Source organism: Mandrillus leucophaeus, unplaced genomic scaffold, assembly GCF_000951045.1.
Source record: "Mandrillus leucophaeus isolate KB7577 unplaced genomic scaffold, Mleu.le_1.0 Scaffold125, whole genome shotgun sequence".
Lineage (NCBI taxonomy): Eukaryota > Metazoa > Chordata > Mammalia > Primates > Cercopithecidae > Mandrillus > Mandrillus leucophaeus.
This window is the reverse complement of record NW_012100876.1, coordinates 5014646-5037751: the sequence shown is the minus strand read 5'-3', so window position 1 is coordinate 5037751 and position 23106 is coordinate 5014646. Positions and strand designations below refer to the sequence as shown.

General features: G+C 37.1%; 2 protein-coding genes across 3 annotated transcripts in view; one reads left to right on the top strand and one right to left on the bottom strand.

Annotated features, from left to right (window-relative positions):
• RPGRIP1L (RPGRIP1-like) overlaps nt 1–21405 on the bottom strand; it is a 99194-nt gene extending 77789 nt beyond the window's left edge. For both annotated transcript variants that reach the window (XM_011971925.1, XM_011971924.1), the window contains exons 1-6: nt 21319–21405; nt 18144–18235; nt 16162–16306; nt 12061–12359; nt 7857–7959; nt 6404–6547 (exon numbers count right to left, since the gene is read on the bottom strand). In XM_011971925.1, coding sequence (XP_011827315.1) covers nt 6404–6547; nt 7857–7959; nt 12061–12359; nt 16162–16306; nt 18144–18228 — 776 coding nt within the window. In that variant the 5' untranslated portion in view covers nt 18229–18235; nt 21319–21405. The remainder of the gene's footprint in view (nt 1–6403; nt 6548–7856; nt 7960–12060; nt 12360–16161; nt 16307–18143; nt 18236–21318) is intronic.
• A 73-nt stretch (nt 21406–21478) lies between these two features.
• The window catches only part of FTO (fat mass and obesity associated), a 439228-nt gene continuing 437600 nt past the window's right edge, over nt 21479–23106 (top strand). The window contains exon 1 of the mRNA XM_011971922.1: nt 21479–21746. Within this exon, the coding sequence (XP_011827312.1) occupies nt 21594–21746 (153 nt within the window). The 5' untranslated portion in view covers nt 21479–21593. The remainder of the gene's footprint in view (nt 21747–23106) is intronic.

The following is a 23106-nucleotide window of genomic DNA, read 5'->3' as shown; positions in this document are numbered from 1 at the left end:
GCCCATCTTCTTATACGGACCATTTTTACGATCAAGTTTAATGGATTCCAACTTGAGATTTACAGTAAAAGAAATGGGAATCAGATTTTTTTTTTTTCCTTTTTTTTTTAGACGGAGCCTCACTCTGTCACCGGGGCTGGAGTGCAGTGTCACGGTCTCGGCTCACTGCACCCTCTGCCTCCCGGTTCAAGCGATTCTCCTGCCTCAGCCTCTGGAGTAGCTGGGACTATAGGCATATGTCACCACACCTGGCAGGAATCTGAACCTTACAGTCAATATTTCAAAAAGCCCAATAAGAAACGTAGATTTATTGGCAATGAAGTTGCAAAAGTGAACTAATGGTTTTGTGTTGTTTTCATTTTTTATAGATTTATGCTAATCCAGCGTCATAACACAGATTATTTAACAATTAGCAGAAGGAGTGATTGGCATGATACAGGTCTTTGATGAATAGTTAATTTAGTAGGCCAAATCTTTCTGAATACAAGGTCCCTAGAGAGAAAAATAGCTGTTGTTTAAAGGCAGGAAACCATTTACCCATTTCAATCTAATCATTTTACAGTTCAGGTGGTTAACTGAGGCTCCCAGAAGTAAAGAATTTGGCCAGAGACCTTAAGTGATGAAGACAACACTCAAATCTTGCTCTAAGAGTTAAATTCTTCCCATTCTTCAAAGTTAAATTCTTCCCACGCTTCTAAGTTTTTTCCTTTAAGATCTTCCTAAGTTTTTAACTTTCCCTCCACTATCATGCATACACTCACATACTAGTAACTATTAGCTGTGACAATTTCTGTGGTTTATATAAAGTGGCAGGAGGGTCTGTTAAGTCACTATCAAGGAAATATCTTAGATAATATTAATAATAAAAACACGAGGATAAAAGAAATGGTATTTGAGTGTGAAAATTTTCATTGGGTGAACTCTAAGCTGTTCAAAATAACAGTCAGAGCATGGTGAATATATTTTAAAAAATGACAGATCACTCCCCTGTGTAATAAGGTCTGCATGGCTATCCCTGCTCCCAGTAACCCATCAGAAAACCAGATGTGCCCTTTAAATTAGGGGGCTGGGCAATCAAGCAAACCCAAAGTGAGGGACATTCTGCATATGACTGTCAATGGGCTATAAAAGAGTGGAGGACCATTAGAGAATAAAGGATACTTAAAAGACATGATAACTGAATGCAACAACACGTGACCCTCGAGTGGATCCGAGATCAAAACAAGACAAAAACGGCTATTACAAAAAGACCAAGCTGCAAAAGATATTATTGGGACAATTGGGAAAATTTGGATATGGACTGTATATTAGATGCTGCGGCTGTATCCTTCATTGTTAAGTGTACTGAATGTGATAGCTGTATTGTGGTTATATAGGAGGATGTCCTTGTTCCTAGAAGATACTTACTTGTAACTGTACAGAGGGTGAAGTGATATATGTACCTAACGGGAGTAAGGAAGGGAGAGAGGTGAAGAGAAGGGAAGTGAGGAATGAGTGAAGAGGAGAGAGAGAGAGAGAGGGAGAAGGAGAAATAGGAGAGAAGAGGAGATGAGAGATGTTGAGAGAAGAAAAGAGGCTGAGTGAAAGAAGACTTAAGCAAGAGCAGGCTGAGTGCAATAATAGGCTTGTTGTACCATTCAAAAAGTATGCTAACGGATGAAAGGTTATGTGAGTGCTCCCTCAACTATTCTTTCTACTTTTCTGAAGGTTTGCAATTTTTCAAAATGAAAAGTTGGGAACAACTTAAGAGTGCTAGAAAGTAATCTTATATCTGTGCACAGGGGAAAGAGTGAGCCCTTAAAGCCAAACTGTTTCTTATAATTCACGGCGCGAAAGGCCTCTCTGTTGTGAGATTTGACAGTCGGCTGTCCCCCAAAGGGAAAAAGGCAAGTCAGAGTGTCTGAAATACTTATGGGTTAAATTTCCTCCACTGGGACATTATGGCAGTTACATGATTTCTAATTAAGAAGGTAAACACCCTAACATTTATTTAAAAAAAACACTTAGTACAAACTAGTTACACATTTGTAAGAGTATAAATATTTTTGGAGTTGAAAAAGGTCAATAAATGGTAAAATAATTCTGATTTTAATGTTCATGTACATATGTTCACTGGTTACTGCTTTGAATTTAATTTAAGACGGCCTTTTTAATAAGCAGAAAATGTGCATTTTTATATTGTTTAAATTTAATATGGATTTTTCTTCAAAACAACACAGACATTCAGGCTACTTGTAAATGATACAAGATTTTTTGCTAATGAGGCATTATGTAGAACATATGCAAAAATCACAACTCAGTCTTCCAAAATAGACCACAACAACAGGAAAAAACATGATTTTAATAAAAAAGAGCAGCACTGGGCTTTGACTTCAAAGCAATTAAGGGCTTTGGATAACCAAAAGTTTATGTCAAGCTGATGCCAAACCAAACTGGTCTATTAAACACATACTATGAAGAGTTTCTGTAATATTCTATGAAAAGGCTCTTTGCCATAAATATCAAGCGCTGCCACTCTGAAGATTACAACTACGTTAGGTTCATGTTTGAGAACAAGGAGTCCAACATCCAGATCAGGCTTCTAGAATTTCAAATCTGAAATAATGCATCTGTGAAAGAAAAGTTTAAACATGTTTCCCATTTTGTGATTTTTCTCTACAGTAAATTATACCAAGTTTTATATTCTCCCTAACGTTTTTTTCAAGTTTTCCATTAGTCTCAAAAAAATTGCTGTTACATATAAAATTATAAGCTATGTGTAAACATGTAAAAAAGGCATTGAAGATCCTTATTGTAAGCTATTTCCTCAGTTTCAACAACTGTATTTCAAGCAACAATATGCTATTCTCTATAGGTATCTTTCCTTCTAAGCAAATAACATGTAAATTTTCAATTTTATAAAATCAGTGAAGTAGGTGACACACTGATTTATTTCTCTGGTCTCTGCAATAAAAGTTCCTTTGCCTGTAATACTCATTTTGTCTCTGCTTTTAATTCTTGATGTGACAAAAATAGACTGCTACAGAGTAAATAATATAGCCCCCTAAGAAGGGACTTACCTCTTCTATGTGTATATGTTGGTGTCTCTTGTTGGTAATATTTATAGTAGGAAAGTATGTATCCTTGTCTATCACTCTATTTCTTCTGTTGTTCTAGTTTTAGGATTGAAGGACTTTTGGATTTCCCTTTCAGTTAACACCAGCTCCTAAATGATCACATCCCTTTGGAAAAGGGAATGGCCAACACAGTGTCCACCTTACCCTATATGAACTTGAGAAATGAAACAGGGAAAGCAATCCTTGACAACCTTGTACTCAGTGGTTGAGTAAAGATGTGGACTGACCCAAACTTGAGCTTGGCCCCTATGTGAATTTTTATATTCAGACCGTGTCTTAAACATGGCTGTTGGCATTTACTAAGATCACCATATTCAGTGTTGAGGTCTGGTCCTTTAGCACTGCTTCTCACAAGGAACCATTCTTGGTTTTTAAAGTAGGCCAAATCTAAATCTTCTTCCTACAGAAATAGGAATAGCTCGTAGGTATTGAAGCTTATGCTTTAGCCAGAGTTCAAATTACATCCCCTAATTTAAATATGATTCTCAAAAATATTCATGTTTCTTTTGCCTTGTACTTAGAAAGGTATATAATGTCACTAGACATATAGAATTGCTCATATAATTTAATTTTACACATAGTTTTTTAGGAATAGAATTTTTAGAGGTAACACTAATCTGATAAATCTATGAAATATAAAGCTTTTTATATATTTTTAGTCCACTTCTTTTTAACAAGTCTGATATAAAGCATCCTTTCTTAGCTTCTTCATATATTACTACATATGTTTAGTTTGTTAAAAGATGAATAAACTCTGAATCTGAAATGAAAAGCTAGAAAATCTTACTTGGTTTTTCTAATAAGAACCTAGCCATACAAGTATGATATCAAACTTGTTGGAAAGAAGAAAAATAAATAGAGTAACTAGGTCTGGTTTAAAAAAAAAATCCAGAGAAATAAAAGAGACATAATAACCAAATGCTACGTGTAGACCTTATTTGGATTCCAATTCAAATGAACAATAGAAAGACATCTTCACAGAAGTTTGAATATAAACTAGTTATTAGACAATATCAAAGAACTACTGTGATTTTTATTAGGGGTGATAATGGCATGGTAGGTACGTTTTGAAAAATTCCTTTTCAGACAGAAATAGAGGTTGAGTATCTATGAGTGAGGTGACATGATATCTGGCTGGGGATAGTTAGGAAAATAAATGTGAGGGGACAGATGAACAAGATTGGCAAGATGCTGATAGTTGTTAAAGCTGAGCGATGTGTATGTAGGGGTTCAATATACTATTCTCTACCTTTTGGGTATGCTTAGTTCAAAAAAAAAAAAAAGAAACGAAAAGAATCCATAAAGGGAAAACATAATTCAAGAAAGAATATGTTAAAAAGATAAAGTATTGTTGAAAGCACAATGTCAAAGCAGAAAATGAATGATCAGGTACTAAGAACCAAAAAATGGCAAAAGAGGATTGGAAATAAAATATCGTACATTATAAAATGTCAGAGATGACAAAAACAAGCAATCCCTATTTAATAAATGGTGCTGGGAGAACTGGCTAGCCATATGCAGAAAACTGAAAATGGGCCCCTTTCTTACATCTTATACAAAAATCAACTCAAGATGGATTTAAGGACTTAAATGTAAAACCCGAAAGTACAAAAACCCTAGAAGAAAACATAGGTGATATCATTCAGGATATAGGCATGGGCAAAGATTTCACAACAAAGATGCCAAAGCAACTGCAACAAAAGCAAAATTGACAAATGGGATCTGATTAAACTAAAGAGTTTCTGCACGGCAAAAGAAACTATGAACAGAGTAAACAGACAACCTACAGAATGGGAGAAAATTTCTGCCATCTATCCATCTGACAAAGGTCTAATATCCAGCATCTAGAAGGAACTTAAGCAAATTTACAAGAAAAAAAAGTCAAACAACCCCATTACAAAGTGGGCAAAGGACATGAACAGACTTCTCAAAAGAAGACATCATGTGGCCAAAAAACATATTTAAAAAAAAAAAGCTCAACATCACTGATCATTAGAGAAATGCAAGTCAAAACCACAATGAGATACCATCTCACACCAGTCAGAATGGCGGGTCAAAAAACAATAGATGCTGGTAAGGTTATGGAGAAAAAGGAATGCTTTTACACTGTTGGTGGGAGTGTAATTTGGTTCAACCACTGTGTAAGACTGTGTGGCCATTCCTCAAAGAACTATAGGCAGAAATACCATTTGATGAAGAAATCCCATTACTGGGTATACACCCAAAGGAATAAAAATTGTTCTATTATAAAGACACATGCACAGGTATGCTCACTGCAGTACCAGTCACAATAGCAAAGATATGAAATTGACCTAAATGCATACCAATGATAGGCTAGATAAAGATAATGTGGTACATATATACCGTGGAATACTATGCAGCCATAAAAAAGAATGAGATCATGGCCTTTGCAGGGACGTGGATGGAGCCGGAGGCCATTATCCTTCACAAACTAATGCAGAAACAGAAAACCAAACACTGCATGTTCTCACTTTAACTGAGAGCTAAATGATGAGAACAGATGGACACACAAGGTCAGGGTAATAACACACACTGGGGCCTGTCAGAGGGTGAGGGGTGGGAGGAGGGAAAGCATCAGGAAGAATAGCTAGTGGAAGCTGGGCTTAATATCTGGGTGACGGGATTATCTGTGCAGCAAACCACCATGGCACATATTTACCTAACAAACCTGCACATCCTATACACGTACCGCTGAACTTAAAAGTTGGAAATTATTTAAAAAATGTTTTTTAATGTCATAGATGAAAAGGCAGCAAGGATACTATCTACAGGTCCTACTGTCATCTTATTACAGCCAACAGATTGCAATCCAAACTTGGAATATTAGGGATCTTTTTAGGATTACAAACTGGTAGCATATTATGGAATTACCATCTTTTAAGGTTGAAAAAACTAATGCTGGACTTAATGTACAAGGTATGCCAACAGCTGAGTGCTTGTCACCCATACTTCTCTCAGTAGTTATAATATAATGGTATCAGAACTTCCTGCAATCTTGGCAAATGGGGTAAATGAACAGAGAAAACAAGATGAGGGTGATTTCCACCCATCAGAAGCTGCTTAAAAGCACAGCAGGTTAGGGAAAACTGTCCTTAGACTAGAGCTCTTGACAGCAGTTGGTAGGTCGAGCATAGGCTTATATGAAGAATGTTAAGTAGAAACATGATTTTTAAACAGACTAGATAAACTTATCCTTTTATGGCACATGACAAAGTATTTTAAACTAATTTTGACCTTATCCAAGTGATATTTCTGTTTTAACATACCTTTGATCTGTAGCTTGCTGTTCTCGAAGCTGAAGAAGAGATAACTCAATTTCATTTTCTTTTCTCCTCAACTGAGTTTTCAGGATCTCAGCCAAGTGCTCTAACTCCTCTATCTGGTCTCTTTGTGACTGAATAACATTTTCCCTGAAATAAATGGCCTTTGTAAGAACTTGTAGTTTGAGGAAAAATTTTCAGTAGTTAAGATCAGTGCAAAGAAAGTTCTTCATGAAAAAGAGCAAGCAGAAGTTAAAAAATTTAGCTTAAGTGCCTCTGCACACAGTGAAATAGTAGCAGATTAAATGTGATGATTTGGAAATACATATAGAACAATGCAAGATACTGCTTTTTATGATAAGGTCCTAGGCAATGGATTGGACTTTGCTTTGATTCAATTAAGTAAGTATTTATTGTGCAGTACACCTACTATGTATGCCACAATCTGGTCTTCAGAATATTTATAAGCCTTTGTTCTTTCATATATACACATCTGCTTATAACACCCAAATTAACACTTCAGAGAGAGGTGGCAGGAAATTTGCCAAGTATAACTTAGTGGTCTCTGGCATGCATTTATGCCAGACTCTATCATGTCTGGCAGCATCATACCGTAATGAGCCTCAGGAACTGGTATAAACGTTGGCTTTTCAGGTGATCATCAGGTAACAAGATTATGTCTAGTCTTTTATTTTCCTGCAGGCTAATCATTGCTGTAATTGCTACTTAAAATATTCAAAAGGAAACATTTGAAGACCACATTATTCTTAAGCAACTATCTTAAATAGGATACTGTGTGCCATGTTTCCCTTTCTCATGAAGTATTGTTACTTTTTGATGATCAAGGTGAAGGCTTAAAGCGGAAACTTACCTTCATTTGTGTGACTCACAGACACTGAAACCATGAGGCTTGGATTAACTAGAAAAGTAAGCTAAATATGGTAGAAGTAACTTTTTTGAAACCATGATATGATGAAGAATGCAGTGCCATAGACTCACACGAAAACAAAATCTGAAATCCATATGTATCTGATAATTCCAAACTTTTATGCCACTCCCCAATTCTTTATTTTTTTTTTAACCAACAAAAGGGCTAATTGATTCAGGATCTAAAAAAATTACCTGTGATTTTCTGGGAATAAAAATGTTGCCTCTAAATCTTACACTATTCTAACTGACTAGACTTTATGCCATTCCTCTGAGGGTAAAATTATAATAAAGAAGACTATTAGATAAATCCTTCCATTGAGGCAGCTGGATAAGTTCTTCATTTTCCTCATTTTTCTGAGAACATGTTATAAAATATCTGTTGTTACCCTACAGAACATAGCTGTATTTCAGTGGAGCAAACTGTTTATATGTAGCCCAGTTTGATTTAAAATAAAAGAAAGGGAAGGATTAAAAAAAGACATTATCAATAACCAAAGTTCTCAAATGACCACAAAAAAAGAACACATACAAATTTCTTATTTCTCCTCTGGCTTCTTCAAGTAAAGTGTTGCCATATTTTGTAAACATGGGATGTAGAGTTTCTGCTACATCTACATCTTGGAATCTTATACCTAAAAACAAAGTAATAAAATACGATTATAGAATTGAAGTTAGAAAAGAAGGATCTTTGATTTGCTATAATAAGGATATTTATAATAAAATCTTATTAAGTATTAAGAGGTATGTGTTTTATAGTACACAGAATTATAAATACACTGCCAAAGGGAATATATGATCTCAGCCACTAGAAGGCATTAAATAAAACACAGCAGCAAGTATTGCTCATTTTGCAAATCTACTGTAGAAATCAAATTACCTAGAAATAATTTTATTCAACTTAAGATTTAGAGTCCTGCAGTAATTTCTGAAATAAATCACTCTTCTATCCAAGTTTTAACAATGTAAATAGGTTATAAAAGCTTGATTTTTCCCCAGTGCTTGTGATAAGGTTTTTTTTTTTTTTTTTTTAAATTACTCATTTATATTCCTTGCCCTTAAATGTTTAAGTAAAAATGTTTTCTGCATTTTGATTTATTCCAACCCAATAAGAAAATCCCTATTTATGAAAAGGTACTTTGAGAATGGATCATCACTAGAATTCCTTTAAATAAAACATTTCCCTGTTGCACTGAAAATATTTTTTTCTTATAGAAATAATTATGTACAATTTTACAGAGACAGTCCCATTGTTAAAAATAAGATATATTCTTAATTATGTGAGTTATTTTACATTTATAGAATAAATACTAGAGTTTAAGGTAGATAAAGCATCACAGATGATTAAGATTTTTAAATGGAGAACAAAACAACAAATTTATTCTCTTTAGAAAAGTTAACTTTCTAAAAGTGAGATTTAATTGCTCTGCATATTCTCAGTAAAGAGAAAATTTAAAAAAAAGAGAATTTGAACAAGAATAATGGAACTATTACTTGCTCTTTCCAAAGCAGTCAATACCTATTGCTGTAATCCTGAAAAATAGAAAAGGCTCTCCCTAAAACATTAAAATAGTTTACTGTGTTAGAATTTGCCAATTATATTATTTTGGCAGTAATGCTAATTCTTACGCTTTTCCTACATACATCATGAAAAAATTCAACATTACTAGTGGAAATAAAAAATACTCAAAACATATCTTAAAACTTACAGTCTCATGTTGATTTGCCAATGGTCATATATCTATCTATCTATCTATCTATATAAATCCTTTTAAAGATTGATACATAATATTTGTACATATTGGTGGGGTACATGTGGTATTTTGATGCATGTATACAATGTGTAACGATCAAATCAGGGTATTTAGGATATCTATCACCTTGATCACTTCTCATTTGTGTTGGGAATATTTCAAATCTCTTCTGGTTATTTTTGAAATATTCAGTATGCTGTTGTTGCCTATAGACACTCTACTGTGCTATAAAACACTAGAACTTTTAATCTATCTAACTGTATCTATGTGCCCATTAATCAACCTCTTTTCATCCTCCCCAGTGCCCCATACTCTTCCCAGCCTCTAGTAACTATCATTCTACTCTCCACCAATGGTTACATTTTAAAACCTTTGCTTTACAAAGATCTCTGTTCCACTGGTTCCTCACAATAAGTATTGTTGCTATATTACATTGATCACACATTTAGCCAGTGCTTTCCATCCTTTATCCTGACAAGGCACAAACAGAAAACAGTAGTATTTGTACAGCAGCTTGATGGTAAAGGCTGCTTGTGGCCAGAGAGGTGTTTTAGGGTTCTTAGCCAGCCATCCCAGGCTGAGATATTTTCTTGACAAGTCTGGCCTGTCTCAGCCTCAAAAGTGGTCCTGAAGAGCCTGTTAAGGTGTCAGTTTTGGTAATGATGCTTCAGGTTTACTCATAAAGACTGATTAAGAAAGTATTCATCACTACTTAATGTTTTGTGTCACTTCCATGTCCCGAACTCTATCCTGAACAGTGAGAAAGGTCTGAATCACCAACAGAGTACAAATGTAAGCAGAAATTTAAACTATGTAGTCATGTTTTTAAGAGTCTGCTGATCTGTGGCTCTTAATTTCGCTATAGGGAGGAACTTCCAGCAAACTCTCCCGTCTGAACAGCAATTTATAGCACTAGATTAGCTTGCCATTTTAATTAACATTGACAATATTATGATTTTATCAAAGAGAAAGTCAAAACTTATATTTCTCTTCCTAAAGACACTTGAAAGCATGAATAATACAGAAACAAAACTTTGTGTTTTTTGTGTTAAGTGAACTAATAAAACTTCAGTTTAGATTTAATGTAAAATCTGGGCATTAGACTTATTTATTTATTTATTTTTGAGACCGAGTCTCCTCTGTCACCCAAGCTGGAGTGCAATGGCGCAATCTCGGTTCACTGCAACCCCTGCCTCCCGGGTTCAAGCGATTCTCCTGACCCAGCTTCCTGAGTAGCTGGGATTACAGGCGTGTGCTACCAAGCCCAGATAATTTTTTAAATTTTTAGTAGAGATGGGGTTTCACTGTGTTGGCCAGGATGGTCTCGATCTCCTGACCTTGTGATCCGCCTGCCTTGACGTCCCAAAGTGCTGGGATTATAGGCGTGAGTCACTGCACCTGGCCTAGACTTACTTATTTTTAGAGACAGTGTCTCACTATATTACCCAGGCTGGACTCAAACTCCTGGGCTCAAGTAATCCTCTCACCTCAGCTTCTCGAGGACTTTAGGTGTATGCCATTGTGCCTAGTGTGAACATTATTTTTATTTAGTATAAAAGGTCTTGCAGACTTTAGAGATCATCTTGCCCAGTTCCAGTTCCAGATGGCAAAACTAAGGTTCAGAGAGGATAGGTCACTTTAAAGGTAAAATATATTATTGTGGGAGCTACCATCTCCTGATCTCTTATCCAAGCTGTATTATTATCACTCCATTTTATACATGGGGAAAATGAGGCTGAGGTCAGTATTATCTTCCATGTAAAAAAGTTAAGCAGTGGCAGAATGTACTTTCTGATTTATAATTCATTATGCTTACTTTAGTTGTATTCAGAGTCTATTGCCAATCTCACATAGCTAGGAGTAGCCAAGCCCTTTCATCCTGCAGCTGCCTCCTGCCTGTGTGGAGGCCTTATTGACTTCAAAGGAACTCTATCTAGGGAAAAGATAGTGTTAACATTTTGGCTTGGAGAGCAAACTACAACAAATTTTTCTCCCTTTCTGTTCATGGTTTTTTTTGTTTTGTTTTAATTCTTCAAAGAATTTAAACTAAAGTTTTACATGCTACTTTATATCCCTAAAAATGTTTGGTCTTTATGTAAAGTATATTGCAAACAAAAACCAATTATAACTAAAACCTAATTTCCTCTCCTAGTAGTTGAAATTTTAAAAATGTTACTTAAGATATTTATTGAATTGTGGTTCCATTATAATAAAGTTTCTCTGTGGGTGAAGAGAACTGAAAATTTTTATTAGAAATATTTATGTTCTATATTGAGTCTTGTCTACACAATTGAATTACTTTGCAACTTGGGTACATTTTAGGTTATTAATTTTTAAAGTGAATAAAGTGATTGGCCTATGATCATTTTTAGAGATGGAAGAGACCTTTATCGTCACTTGTTTCAAGGCTTTTACTTTACATGTAAAGAAAACTCAGGGTCACAGTGATTAGGAGGCTTGTCTAAGGTCACCAGCTAGTAAGTGGAGAAATAAGGACTCAACTTTTTAAACCCCTAGTTACATGCACATGCCACTGTCATGCTACTGCCATCCAATGAGAAAGATTTCAATACTTTTGCAAATTTTCGAAATGATCTTTGGATGAAGAACTTAAATGTGATCATTCAATACAGTAAATGTGGTCATATGTAAGCAAACTAGTTGGTTTCTCTACCTGCCTGAGTACAGTGTATTTAACCAACCCAAACTCAATTCAACTCATTTTACTTAGTTTCATACATGTCTCTTACGTTAAGGTTATGCAGAATATTTTTACTAAATAAATTTGAGACTGATATAGTGATCCTTAAATAATCTTCTTTGACAATATTATTTTATCAAAGAGAAAGTCAAAAATTATTTTTCTCTTCCTAAAGACGCTTAAAAGCATGAACAACACAGAAGTAAAACTTTGTGTTTTTTTTTTGTTGTTAAACAATCCAATAAGACTTCAGTTTAGATTTAATGTAAGCTTTGTTTTACCTTTCCTGGGGCATTCCTGTAAGCCTGCATTTTCATTTGCTTTTCTACGTCCAGTGTTAATACGAGATTGTACATTATTGTATGGAGTTTGCCTGTAACCCTGGGTTTGAAGTTGCTGTTTGGCTGAAATCAGTCTGTTTTTGAGGGCTTCATTTTGTCTTTCAAGCTCATGAACTTTCTCTTGCAGCTGCTCAATCATTTCTTCCATTTCCACATCTCGTCCGAGCCGCTTGGGGCCGCCACCAACCCGCTCATATCTTTTCTTGTCATTAACTAGCCGTATTAACTTGGTGGCCATTCTGGGGAAATAATAAAAAGATGAAAAGGAATGTGAGAAGTCAGCATAAAATGCATTCTGTTGAAAGGAACATAATCACTGTGAAGACTTCAGTGCAGAACCTGAATAATAAATTTCAGGTTTTGATGTAACTATTACTGCCTGTGAAGAATCCTTTGATGATAATTGAAACCACTGGGCAACAATCTGCTTTATAGCACTGACAAATAACAGTTTCCTAAGGCTTATCATTTAAGGTTAGTAAAGAGAGGACACATATTTACTCCATATGTTCCTGAAATGCAATTTTTAACGCATGACCTTATATAGGAATGCTGTATGCAGTTGAGTGTAGTTACAGATTGTGGATGTGGTGGGTTATATCTGCAATCCACAGTAAGTTAAAACTTTTGAAAAGTGTGTTAAGACTGTGCAGCATTTAGGTAATATATTGTTTTCAGTTTCTCCAGGATTAAGACACACTATAAATACAAAAATGTTAGAATGCATAAATGCACACATATGAAGCCCAATGAAAAATCCAAAGGAAACCAAAATGCACCAATAAATGTTGCTTAGTGCTCAAGAAACACTTGTGTTTAATGGTAAAAAATAATTAGATGCAAAAGCATCATTTTAATGCTATCTTTAAATTTGGACATAAATTGTGCTTTTGACATATCAGGAGTTTATACCCTTGATTCTTTTAAGTTTTGATAAAAACTGGTTAGAAAGAACAAAAGACAGAAAGGGCACATGGGGGTGATGTAATATACACGTACGGAAAACATGCCTGACAGTGAATGGAAAAATCTTGGCAGGACAAGAAAGAAAAGGTGGCTTTGATGAGAGACACAAGTTCAAGACTTTACAAAATTGGTCGCACATCTTCAATAGCTGATTCTAGTTTATAGTGAATCTATTTTTATAAAGACCCAGACAGGAGATTGAAAATAAAACACACTTCATTTTTCTTTAAATGGGTTTTGCTTTATTTTAGCACGGTTATGGACAGAAGCTTTTACTTAAGGGAACAAAAGTGAAATAAAAAAATCCTTAATAGCTTTGGGATGTCACAGAACAACCTTTTTTCTGCCCTAAGCGGAGTCCGCTGTAAATGCGGTAGTAATACATGTCTATCTACACTTCTGGCTACTCGGCCTACAGCATGTGGCATCAGGGAGAGCTATGCATAACATAATCAGTTAAGATTGTTTTCTCCTTCCCTGGAGGCACATCCATTAAGCATGCTTTATAAAGGATATAGGATAATAAAAACCAAGATCCAAGAGTACCACAAACACTCTAGTAAAATAATCAATGGATTAGTTCCTTTTCCACCTAATTCTGAGAATGATATATCACTGGGAAATTTGGCCAGGTATCACAGTCCAAGAGGGCCACACACCCTACCTAGTCCTTTAATGAGTTTAGGGTCCTAAGCCCCACCCAATGGCCTGTGCATAAAAGTAAGGTTGTCATACAATTGAGATGTCAACCTAAATATCTGAATTTTCTGTTACAGACAGACTTTCACACAGAGATATAGATTACATTCAAAAGAAAGACACAGATTTAATGTAAAAAGGCAGTTAACAACCAGAGAAAAATAAACGACCCTAATTTTTAAGGCAGGAAAAGCACATCAATAGGGGATCTTTAAATTCTTCAAATGATGCTCAAATAAACTTTGTCAAGAAACATGATTTCATGTGTTTGTCTCGTAATAGGCATACATTCCATTTGTTGGATTTGATTATTTTATATTAATGAATCATACGTGATCTGGCAAAGTCTGAGTGCTTATTTAAAAAGGTAGTTTTGGCTAGACGCAGTGGCTCACGGCTGTAATCCCAACACTTTGGGAGGCCAAGGTGGGCGGATCACCTGAGGTCAGGAGTTCATTTGAGACCAGCCTGGCCAACATGGTGAAACCCTGTCTCTACTAAAACATAAAAATTAGCTGGGTGTGGTGGCAGGCACCTGTGATCCCAGCTACCTGGGAGGCTGAGGCAGGAGAATCGCTTGAACATGGCAGGCAGAGGTTGCAGTGAGCTGAGATCGTGCCACAGCACTCCAGCCTGGGCAACAGAGTGAGACTTCCTTTCAAAAAATAAAAAATAAAAATAAAAAAATAAAAAATAAAAAGGTAGTTTATAAAATCTACATTTACAGAAAATAGTAATACTTTTTTTTTTTTTGAGACAAAGTTTCGCTCTTATTGCCCAAGCTGGAGTCCAATGGCATGATCTCGGTTCTCTGCAACCTCCGCCTCCCGGGTTCAAGTGATTCTCCTGCCTCAGCCTCTGACTAGTTAGGATTACAGGCTTGCGCCACCACGCCCAGCTAATTTTTTGTATTTTTAGTAGAAATGGGGTTTCACCATGTTAGCCAGGCTGGTCTCGAACTCCTGATCTCAAGTGATCCGCCCATCTCAGCCTCCCAAAGTGCTGGGATTACAGGCGTGAGCCACTGCGCCCGGCCTATTTACTTCCTAAGGATAAATTTAAAGACAGTTCTACCCATGTATCTAGGTCACAGTCAGCGGTGTGAGATTGAGAGGAATTTAGAGCTTTTGGGTCATACTGTTCATTGGATCATGACTCTCATAGCTAAGTAAAATAAACTTCCAGGAGGTTAAAGGGCTTGAACATACCATAGGCTAGTGGCACAGAGATAACAGAATGCATACATACAACTTGATTCCTAGATCAGTCCTTTTCCCATTAAACTACATGGCTCATTATTAAGTTGTTTTTTATTTTCTGGCTATGACAAATTACTAATGAGGTCAAATATGTGAATTCAATTCTTTTACTGACCAATTAGGTTTACAAAGAAAAAAAATTGTTAGGTGGTCATAACCGACTACATGCCTCTTTCTGACTGGCTGATGTGTGTGGGATAATGATCAGAAAAGGAATTAGGCAAGTAAGTCACAAATCTTGAAAACAGCCCTCATCATGACTAAAACCCAACTCAAAGTAAAAGGCTTGCACATAGCAGGTCAGTGGGTTGTTAAAGTCCACAGAGTAGAAACTGAACTGGAACCACCTCCTCAGGATGAAATCTAAGCAGAAAAACCCTATTTTCATTCCTCAATGGCTGTCTCACCTTTTCTTTGAACCTAGAACATAAATATGAATACAGACCTGCTCATGATTACACATCTGAACACACTTTGTTTTTAATGCCGTCCCTTCAGAAGATAGGCACAGCATTTCTGAATAAAAAAGAATGAAAGAGTATCTACTCTTAAGAAATCATTTTTGCCAAGATTTTTTGCACATAAATCAAAAGTGACAATACTGTTTCTTCAGAAACAGTAGAGACTCTTTGAAATCAATATAGAATCTAGTATAACCCAAGCAAAGTTAAATACGTTCCAGAGACTGAAGTGATGTTTTCATTAGTAAACCCCAAATCTTAAGGGAACGTGCATTCTAACAAGTTAGAATAGTTAGTTACTTTTTAAAACTTTCATTTTAAAATCAAGACATTTAAAACACAGATGCTTTGGCCATTTGCTTATTAAACTATAAATATTAAACCAAAAGTTATTTATAGATATGATATACTCCTGGCACTCTTAGCTATTAGCTTTTCTCTTTTAAACAGCAAATTCAGACATAATAAACACTCATTATCTTTTTGGTTTATTATTCTAGTTTGCAAGATTTTCCATTTTTAAAAATTGTACTTATTTACATCCTGCCTTGTTCCAAAAAAGATTCAAGGTGGGGTTTTCAATTAAGTTTATAAAATACCATACCCTTCAAATTTTACTGAGTCAAGAAAAAAAGCTAAAAGCTTTTTATCATAACCTTTTAATTTTATCCTCTTGCTTGCGGGCATGCTGTTTAAGTAAAATGTTCTCATCATGCAAACGCAAAAATCTGTCTTCCAGTTCCTCACGACTGACACGTGACACTGCCTGGCGAGACTTCATTGTCCGTGTTGTTGAAGCTTCTGCAAAAATGCCAAGATAATTAATTGTGAGGTTACTTAAAATAGTCTCTAAAAACTCTTGATATTAATATCACCTCTGATGCACTAATCTTAGATTTTTTCCTTTGGGACCTACAGTTAAGATTGCTTTAGAAAATGCTGTAGTATTGTTTACATCAATTATTTAAGGTAAGAGTAAAAATCTTTGCTATTAATACTTTACATACAGTACTAGGAATTTGAACAACAATAGTATCCATTCAAAAATGTATTCAAGTAGCCATTCTTTAAGAATATAAGACGAAATTCTGATTCAATAAAGACGTTTGAATTTACATGCTGAATGTTGTGACAACTAAGAGAGTATCTGAAAGTTATTTTTTTACAAAGGCAAGAGTAAGAGTAATTTGGTAAACATATTATGACTAAGATATTTTTCTGCACTATGGGTGTTTTAGAAAACAAACTATAAAAGTTGTAAGATCAAATCAAAAAACCCCTAAATTTAAAAATTATTATTTAAAAGCTTCACAAATAATTTCTCTATATACTACCTTATATAAATTTTAAGAATGTTTATACTCTTTAGCATGCATATATGATATCTTTTTACAGACGCTTAAATTTGGTATTTTCCATAACATTGTGAAGTAGGTCGATTTCCAACAATTCTCCAAGAGAAACAAAGAACAAACTGATAGAGACTAAGGTCCTGTGATAGGTTACTGAGGACAAGAATTGAACTCACAGAGTATCAAAACCCAATAAACTGCTTTGCACACTTAAAATTTATTCGTATTTTAATACCTGGTGCTCCCTGAAAGATCTGCAAAGCAAAGCTTACACATACTTTTTACTTTTAACAATAAAATATGTGTAGCCAAAAATTAGCTGGGCGTGGTGGCGCATGCCTGTAAACCCAGCTACACAGCGGGCTGAGGCAGGAGAATCGCTTAAACCTGGGAGGCGGAGGTTGCAATGAGTGGAGATCCTGCCACTGCACTCCAGCTTGGGTGACAGAGTGAGACTTCATCTCAAAAAAAAAAAAAAAAAAAAATTCTATGTAGCCAAATTTTACCTTTTCAATAAACAATACATTGACCACTTTTCTGGTTTTCACAGTGGCCATTTACACTGCTCTGATTAAAAAGTGTACGTAGATTCCTAAATGGAATGTATCTTAAATCCCTAGCCTTCTCAGGCTAGAGGGGGATTTCACATTTTCTATGAGCTGTTGATAATTGATACATGCATGAGAGCATAGCTGACACAATGAACAAACAAAGATAAACACAGCTCTCTGTTCTAAATTGTTCTTTAATGTGGTGCTTTTCTTTCTCAATTTGAAAGTGCTTTTTAGCTCTACAGCAACTACTAAGTGATAAAAGGATAAAGAAAACCTTTAATCCATATTAATTTGATAAAAAAGTCACTATCATGTGAGATATTCTACTTCAAAGGCAAAACACTTAAAATATGGCCTTTCCTCCCATATAAAATTTAAACACAAAGAAATGTTTTAATACTGAATATAATTTAAACCAGGCAATTCGGTTTGGAGGCTTGATACTCTCTATGTAGTTTCTACTGATGTAAGGAATTTTAAAAAGATGATTTATGTTAATTTTTTATCAGAACAGAGGGGGGATTGTACATTTTCTATGAGCTATTGATAATTGACGCATGTAGTGAAATACCATATGTGTTCGAAACTCTCCATCTTTTTGTTTAGTACAATCAAGGACTATATAGTTACTTAAATGGTTTGGGTTGTATGAGTATCAGAAATACTTTAAATTAAAAGTAAAGAAGTCAGTGATCAAAGTTCATAACTGTAATAAATAACAGCTGGCCATACCTTGTAACCCTCCCATTCCAAAGAGGTTTAGACCTGTATCTTTCACAGGCAAGTCTCCTGCAGTCTCATCAGTTGGACCAGACATGGCCTAGCTGTGGAAAAAAGAAAATTCAAATAAACTCTTTCCAAGTTATTACATTAACTAAGCAATGGAATGAATCAAATAAAATGAAAACGGGACTGGAACTTTAATGGGCATCTTATTGTCCATATGTGCTGCTTGGAGAAGATGAAAGCTTCTACTCTAAAAGTACTACTACATTCAATCATGGAGACAGTGTTCCTTTCAACAGTATATTTCCTACAGTTTGCTTAGGAAATGAGGTAAGATTATCATTTAAGAAATACCTCCTCTCCATCCCTTTCCTCTCCCCAGCCTCCAAAAGAGAGCAGGTATCTTGGAAAAAACTCAGGTCAGGAACTTGATTCAAATGGTTGCTCTATCATTAACGAACTAGTTAAGCCACCTAAACTCTCTGAGTTTCAGTCTCTCAGCTTTAAAAAGGAGAAAATAGTACCTATCTCAGAGTTATTCTAAGGGTAAATGGGATGAGTAAAGTAAAAGCACTGATCACATGTGCCTGGGATGTCAATATTACTCAAATATTAATTGTCTGCTTGATGCACAAATGAGTGGGCAGTTCCAAGTTTTGTGAAAGAGGTTTCGTTGCATAAATTTACCAACTGGGTTAGGTTTTTTTTGTGTGTGTGTGTCTTGCCTTTGTTGCCATGAGGCTTAGGTGCCGCCCAGAGTTCAACTACTTCAACATATAGGCTGTCTAGCTAATTCTGGTATTTTTATAGTTTCTATTCTTTACAGAAATGCACCACAGTAGCTTTATTTTGAATGTGGATATGAGTGGTCCATACAGTATCTAGTATGCAAAAATAAAGGATTTTATATTTTCATTTCAATCTACCTAGTAAGCTAAATGCAAACTGTGAATGAAGATACTCTAAAGGGCAGAGTTCTTAAGCTCTAGGATATTGGTTCTAGAATGTAAAGACCAAGACAGTAGCAAGTTTCATTGTCTTGTTCACCTCTGTACTCTTTGAGGCTAGCATAAAGCTTAGTGCATTCTGAGAGCAGGCATTCATTAAATAGTTGTTGAGTGAGTGAATGGAGTCCATGGGGTTTCAGGGTCTGTGAACCCAGAGATGGTTTACCAAATTTTGTATGTATACGTATATATATAATATCTTTTAAGGAGGGTTCATAACTTTTATTATAACTCACAAATGGTGGAGAACCATTGCATTTTGCTGTTACAGAAACAGCTAACAGACAAATCCTTGGGAGATCATCTACTTCTTTTGGAAGTACTGCTATAGAAAAGGTCAATTTTTAGGATCCTGTTGACACACAGGCCCATGTACGAAAATGATTAGTTTTCCATGACAGAATTAAGGTCACTTTAAAAATAATGAGAATGATGATAATGATGATGATGATGATGTTGATGGTGTTAACATTCATTGAATGCTTATTATGTGCCAGGTACTGTTCTAAGTGCTCTGTTATAGGAATTAATGAAGTGTCTCGCCATATCCTTGTGAGGTTGTTACTCAAATGATTACTGCTTTACAAATGAGGAAGCTGAGACACAGATTAGTTAACTAAGGTAGTAGTTGGAAGTATTAATAGTTGTGTCTGGTGATATTTTTGGTTGTCACAACAAGGAAGGGGGATGCTACTGGTATCTAGTGAGTAGAGGCCAGGGATGATGTTAAATATCTTACAGTGCTTAGGAGACATAATAATGAATTATCCAGCCCAAAATGTTAATAATAGTGTGGAAGCTGAGTAATCCTGAACAACGCCGCAATGCCTCTCCAACACCATCTCATGTTATCCTTCTTTGCTCAGTATGCTTCACCTACATTATTCTTTACTTTCCTCGAACCCCCCACACCCTTGTGTACTCAAGGCCTTTGTATTAGCTGGCTCCTCAGTCTTTGGAGTTCAGCTCACTTCCTCAGACAGGCTTTCCCTGACCATCCTATGTTAGAGTAATCTTCCTTACATTTCTTCACTGTTTATTTCTTTTCTTTTCTTCTTTTTTTTGAGACACGGTTTTGCTCTGTTGTCCGGGCTGGCCTTGCATTCATGGGTTCAAGTGATCCTCCCACCTCACCCTCCCAAGTAGCTGGAACTACAGGTGCGTGCCACCACGCCTGGCTTGTTTCTCTTATAGCAACAGTCTCTATCTGAAATTATCAAATAAATTATTGTTTGTCTCCATGAAAAAGGGATAAACATCTTGAGACGGGTATTAGTCTTGTTCACAGCTGTTCAGGAACAATGCCTGGTACAGGGTAGGAACCAATATTAATATATATTGAATGATTGGCTGGGCGCGGTGGCTCACACCTGTAATCCCAGCACTTTGCGAGGCCGAGACGGGTGGATGACTTAAGCTCAGGAGTTCGAGACCAGCCTGGCCAACATGGTGAAACTCCGTCTGTACTAAAAATACAAAAATTAGCTGGGTGTGGTGGCGCACGCCTGTAATCCCAGCTACTCGGGAGGCTGAGGCAGGAGAATCGCTTGAGCCTGGGAGGAGGAGGTTGCAGTAAGCTGAGGTCTTACCACTCCACTCCAGCCTGGGCGACAGAGCAAGAACCTGTCACACACACACACACACACACACACAAAAGAATAAAGAAAAAATATTTATTTGAATGAATAAATGAATACCAGGCACTGAGATTAAAATGGCAAGCAAAATCCCCGCCTTTATGAAGCTAGCAAGTTATGGAGGTAATCAGATGATAAACAAATAATATATAATTAAGCAAACAATAGAACACTCAGGAGTTTTAGGGTCAACCAACCAATTCCTAATCCAGGGCAAATGAGCAAACTGTGTTAGGGACCTACAACTTGCAGGATCTGGATAGAGATGGCAATTAGCAGCATCAACTCTCACCTTCATGGCTGGGATACATTTCAGGTTGGTCCTGGATGTGAGGATAAAGGGCGGGCTGTGATTCAGGCCTGAGGATGTGGAGGTGTCTCGGGCTGGGCTGCTTTCACGCGAGCAGAACTCCAGGGCCAACTCCAGGGCCTTCTCCAGACCGCAGAGCGGACCCTAGGACCCTGGCCCGCGCTGCAGTGGGGAGGGTCCGCAACCTCCACCCACCCCCATGCTCTCGCATCCTCCCGAGTACTCACCGCTCCACTGGCCCTGCAGCTAGCTACCGTTGCTATAGCGCCGACAGCGTGGCGGGCGGCTGGCCGAGAGGAGCACGGGAGAAACATGGTAGGCACCCGTTGCCTCCTGGGAAATGTAGTTCTCCTTGGACTCCAGCCTGTTTGCTCGCGGTGTAGAGGACTACGCTCTTCCAGCTGTCGGACCTGGGAAATTCTCCTGTTCTAAATCCCGAGGCACTCGCGGGCGTCGCCGCGGTGCATTCTGGGAGTTGTAGTTTTCCCCTCTCTGAGGGAGAATGACCCCGGACGGGAGCAGGACGCTGAGAGAACTACATGCAGGAGGCGGGGTCCAGGGCGAGGGGATCTACGCAGCTTGCGGTGGCGAAGGCGGCTTTAGTGGCAGCATGAAGCGCACCCCGACCGCCGAGGAACGAGAGCGCGAAGCTAAGGTATGTGGGGCTCCCGGGGCTTGGGGATCTTCGTGCACTGTGAGCTAGTATCAGGGAACCGGAAGGGCTTGGTTTGGTGGCGAGCGGATGCACAGTGTTAAGCTAAGGGATGACAGGGCCTTGTCAGCAAGGGACCTGGAGACATTGGAGGGGGTGTTACAAATTCTTCTTCAGGATGCAGGCCAAGTCTTGTTGGATCGGCTCAAAAATGAGAAGCAGGATACCCATTTCCTTGTCCTTCCTCTGCACCTATTCCTTGGTTAAATTTGTAACCATCTCTGTGCCTCAGTTTACCGGATTCTCAGGTGACTGTGATCATACCAGCTGTGCTTTCTCATAATGGTCTCTGAGGACTGAGATCGTCTTAGATGAAATATCTGTGCGGTCAGCTGTGTTTCTTTGGAACAATTGTCTCAGTGACCGGCTGATAACAGTTTGTGTCTTTCAGCGCGCTGTGGATATGAATCTTTAACTACATTGCTCCTCTCTACCTTTGGTGTTCAGTTTCCGGTAGTTGCCATTCCATGGGATGACCATAATAATGGCAACAGCGATTTTAAAAAGCATTTACTGTGGGTCAGGCACTGAGTTAGGTGCATAATATTTAAATTTTTTCATATCATTGTCACAGCAGATTACAAGATAGGTATTATACAGATGGAGTATAAACAACAGCCCTGCTTCACAGATGAAGAACTGAGACTCAGAAGCATTGAGTGTTTTCCTTTCTCTCATTCTCAAAGTCAGATCCTGTTGATTTGTCTACGTGTATTGGGAATCCGTCCACTTTTTTCTCCCACCTCCACTACCTTGGACCAAGCTACCATTATCTTTTTAATGGACTGTTGGAATAGCCTCTTGATTGGCCTATACTCACTCTACACCCTAACTTAACTCTTCTTCCACCTTCTCTCCCTTCCCCCAACTACCATTCTCTTCTGCACACCATAGAGTAAGATCTTCATGAAATGCAAATCTAATTATGTCCCTTTCCTTTCTCCTTACTCTGCCAACCACCTGTTTAAAAATATTCCATGGCTTTCTGTTGCTCTTAGGATAAAGACAAAACTTCACATTGCCTGCAATATCCTGCGTGGTGTGGACCCTACCTGCTTTCACAACCCCATTGGACATGACACTCTGCTGTCTGCCTCCCAGTCACTTTGGCCTCTTAAAAGTCACTCTTCCCTGTACTTCATCTGGCTTCAGGGCCTTTGCACACGTTATTTGCTGCCTACTATATGTTAGGCAAATATTGGCAGTGAATATCAGTGTTAAATAACATAGACACAGTTCTTGCTTTCATAGAATTTCATCTTACAAGTGAGTCTGTTTTAGGGCAATGCACCTAAGGATTTAA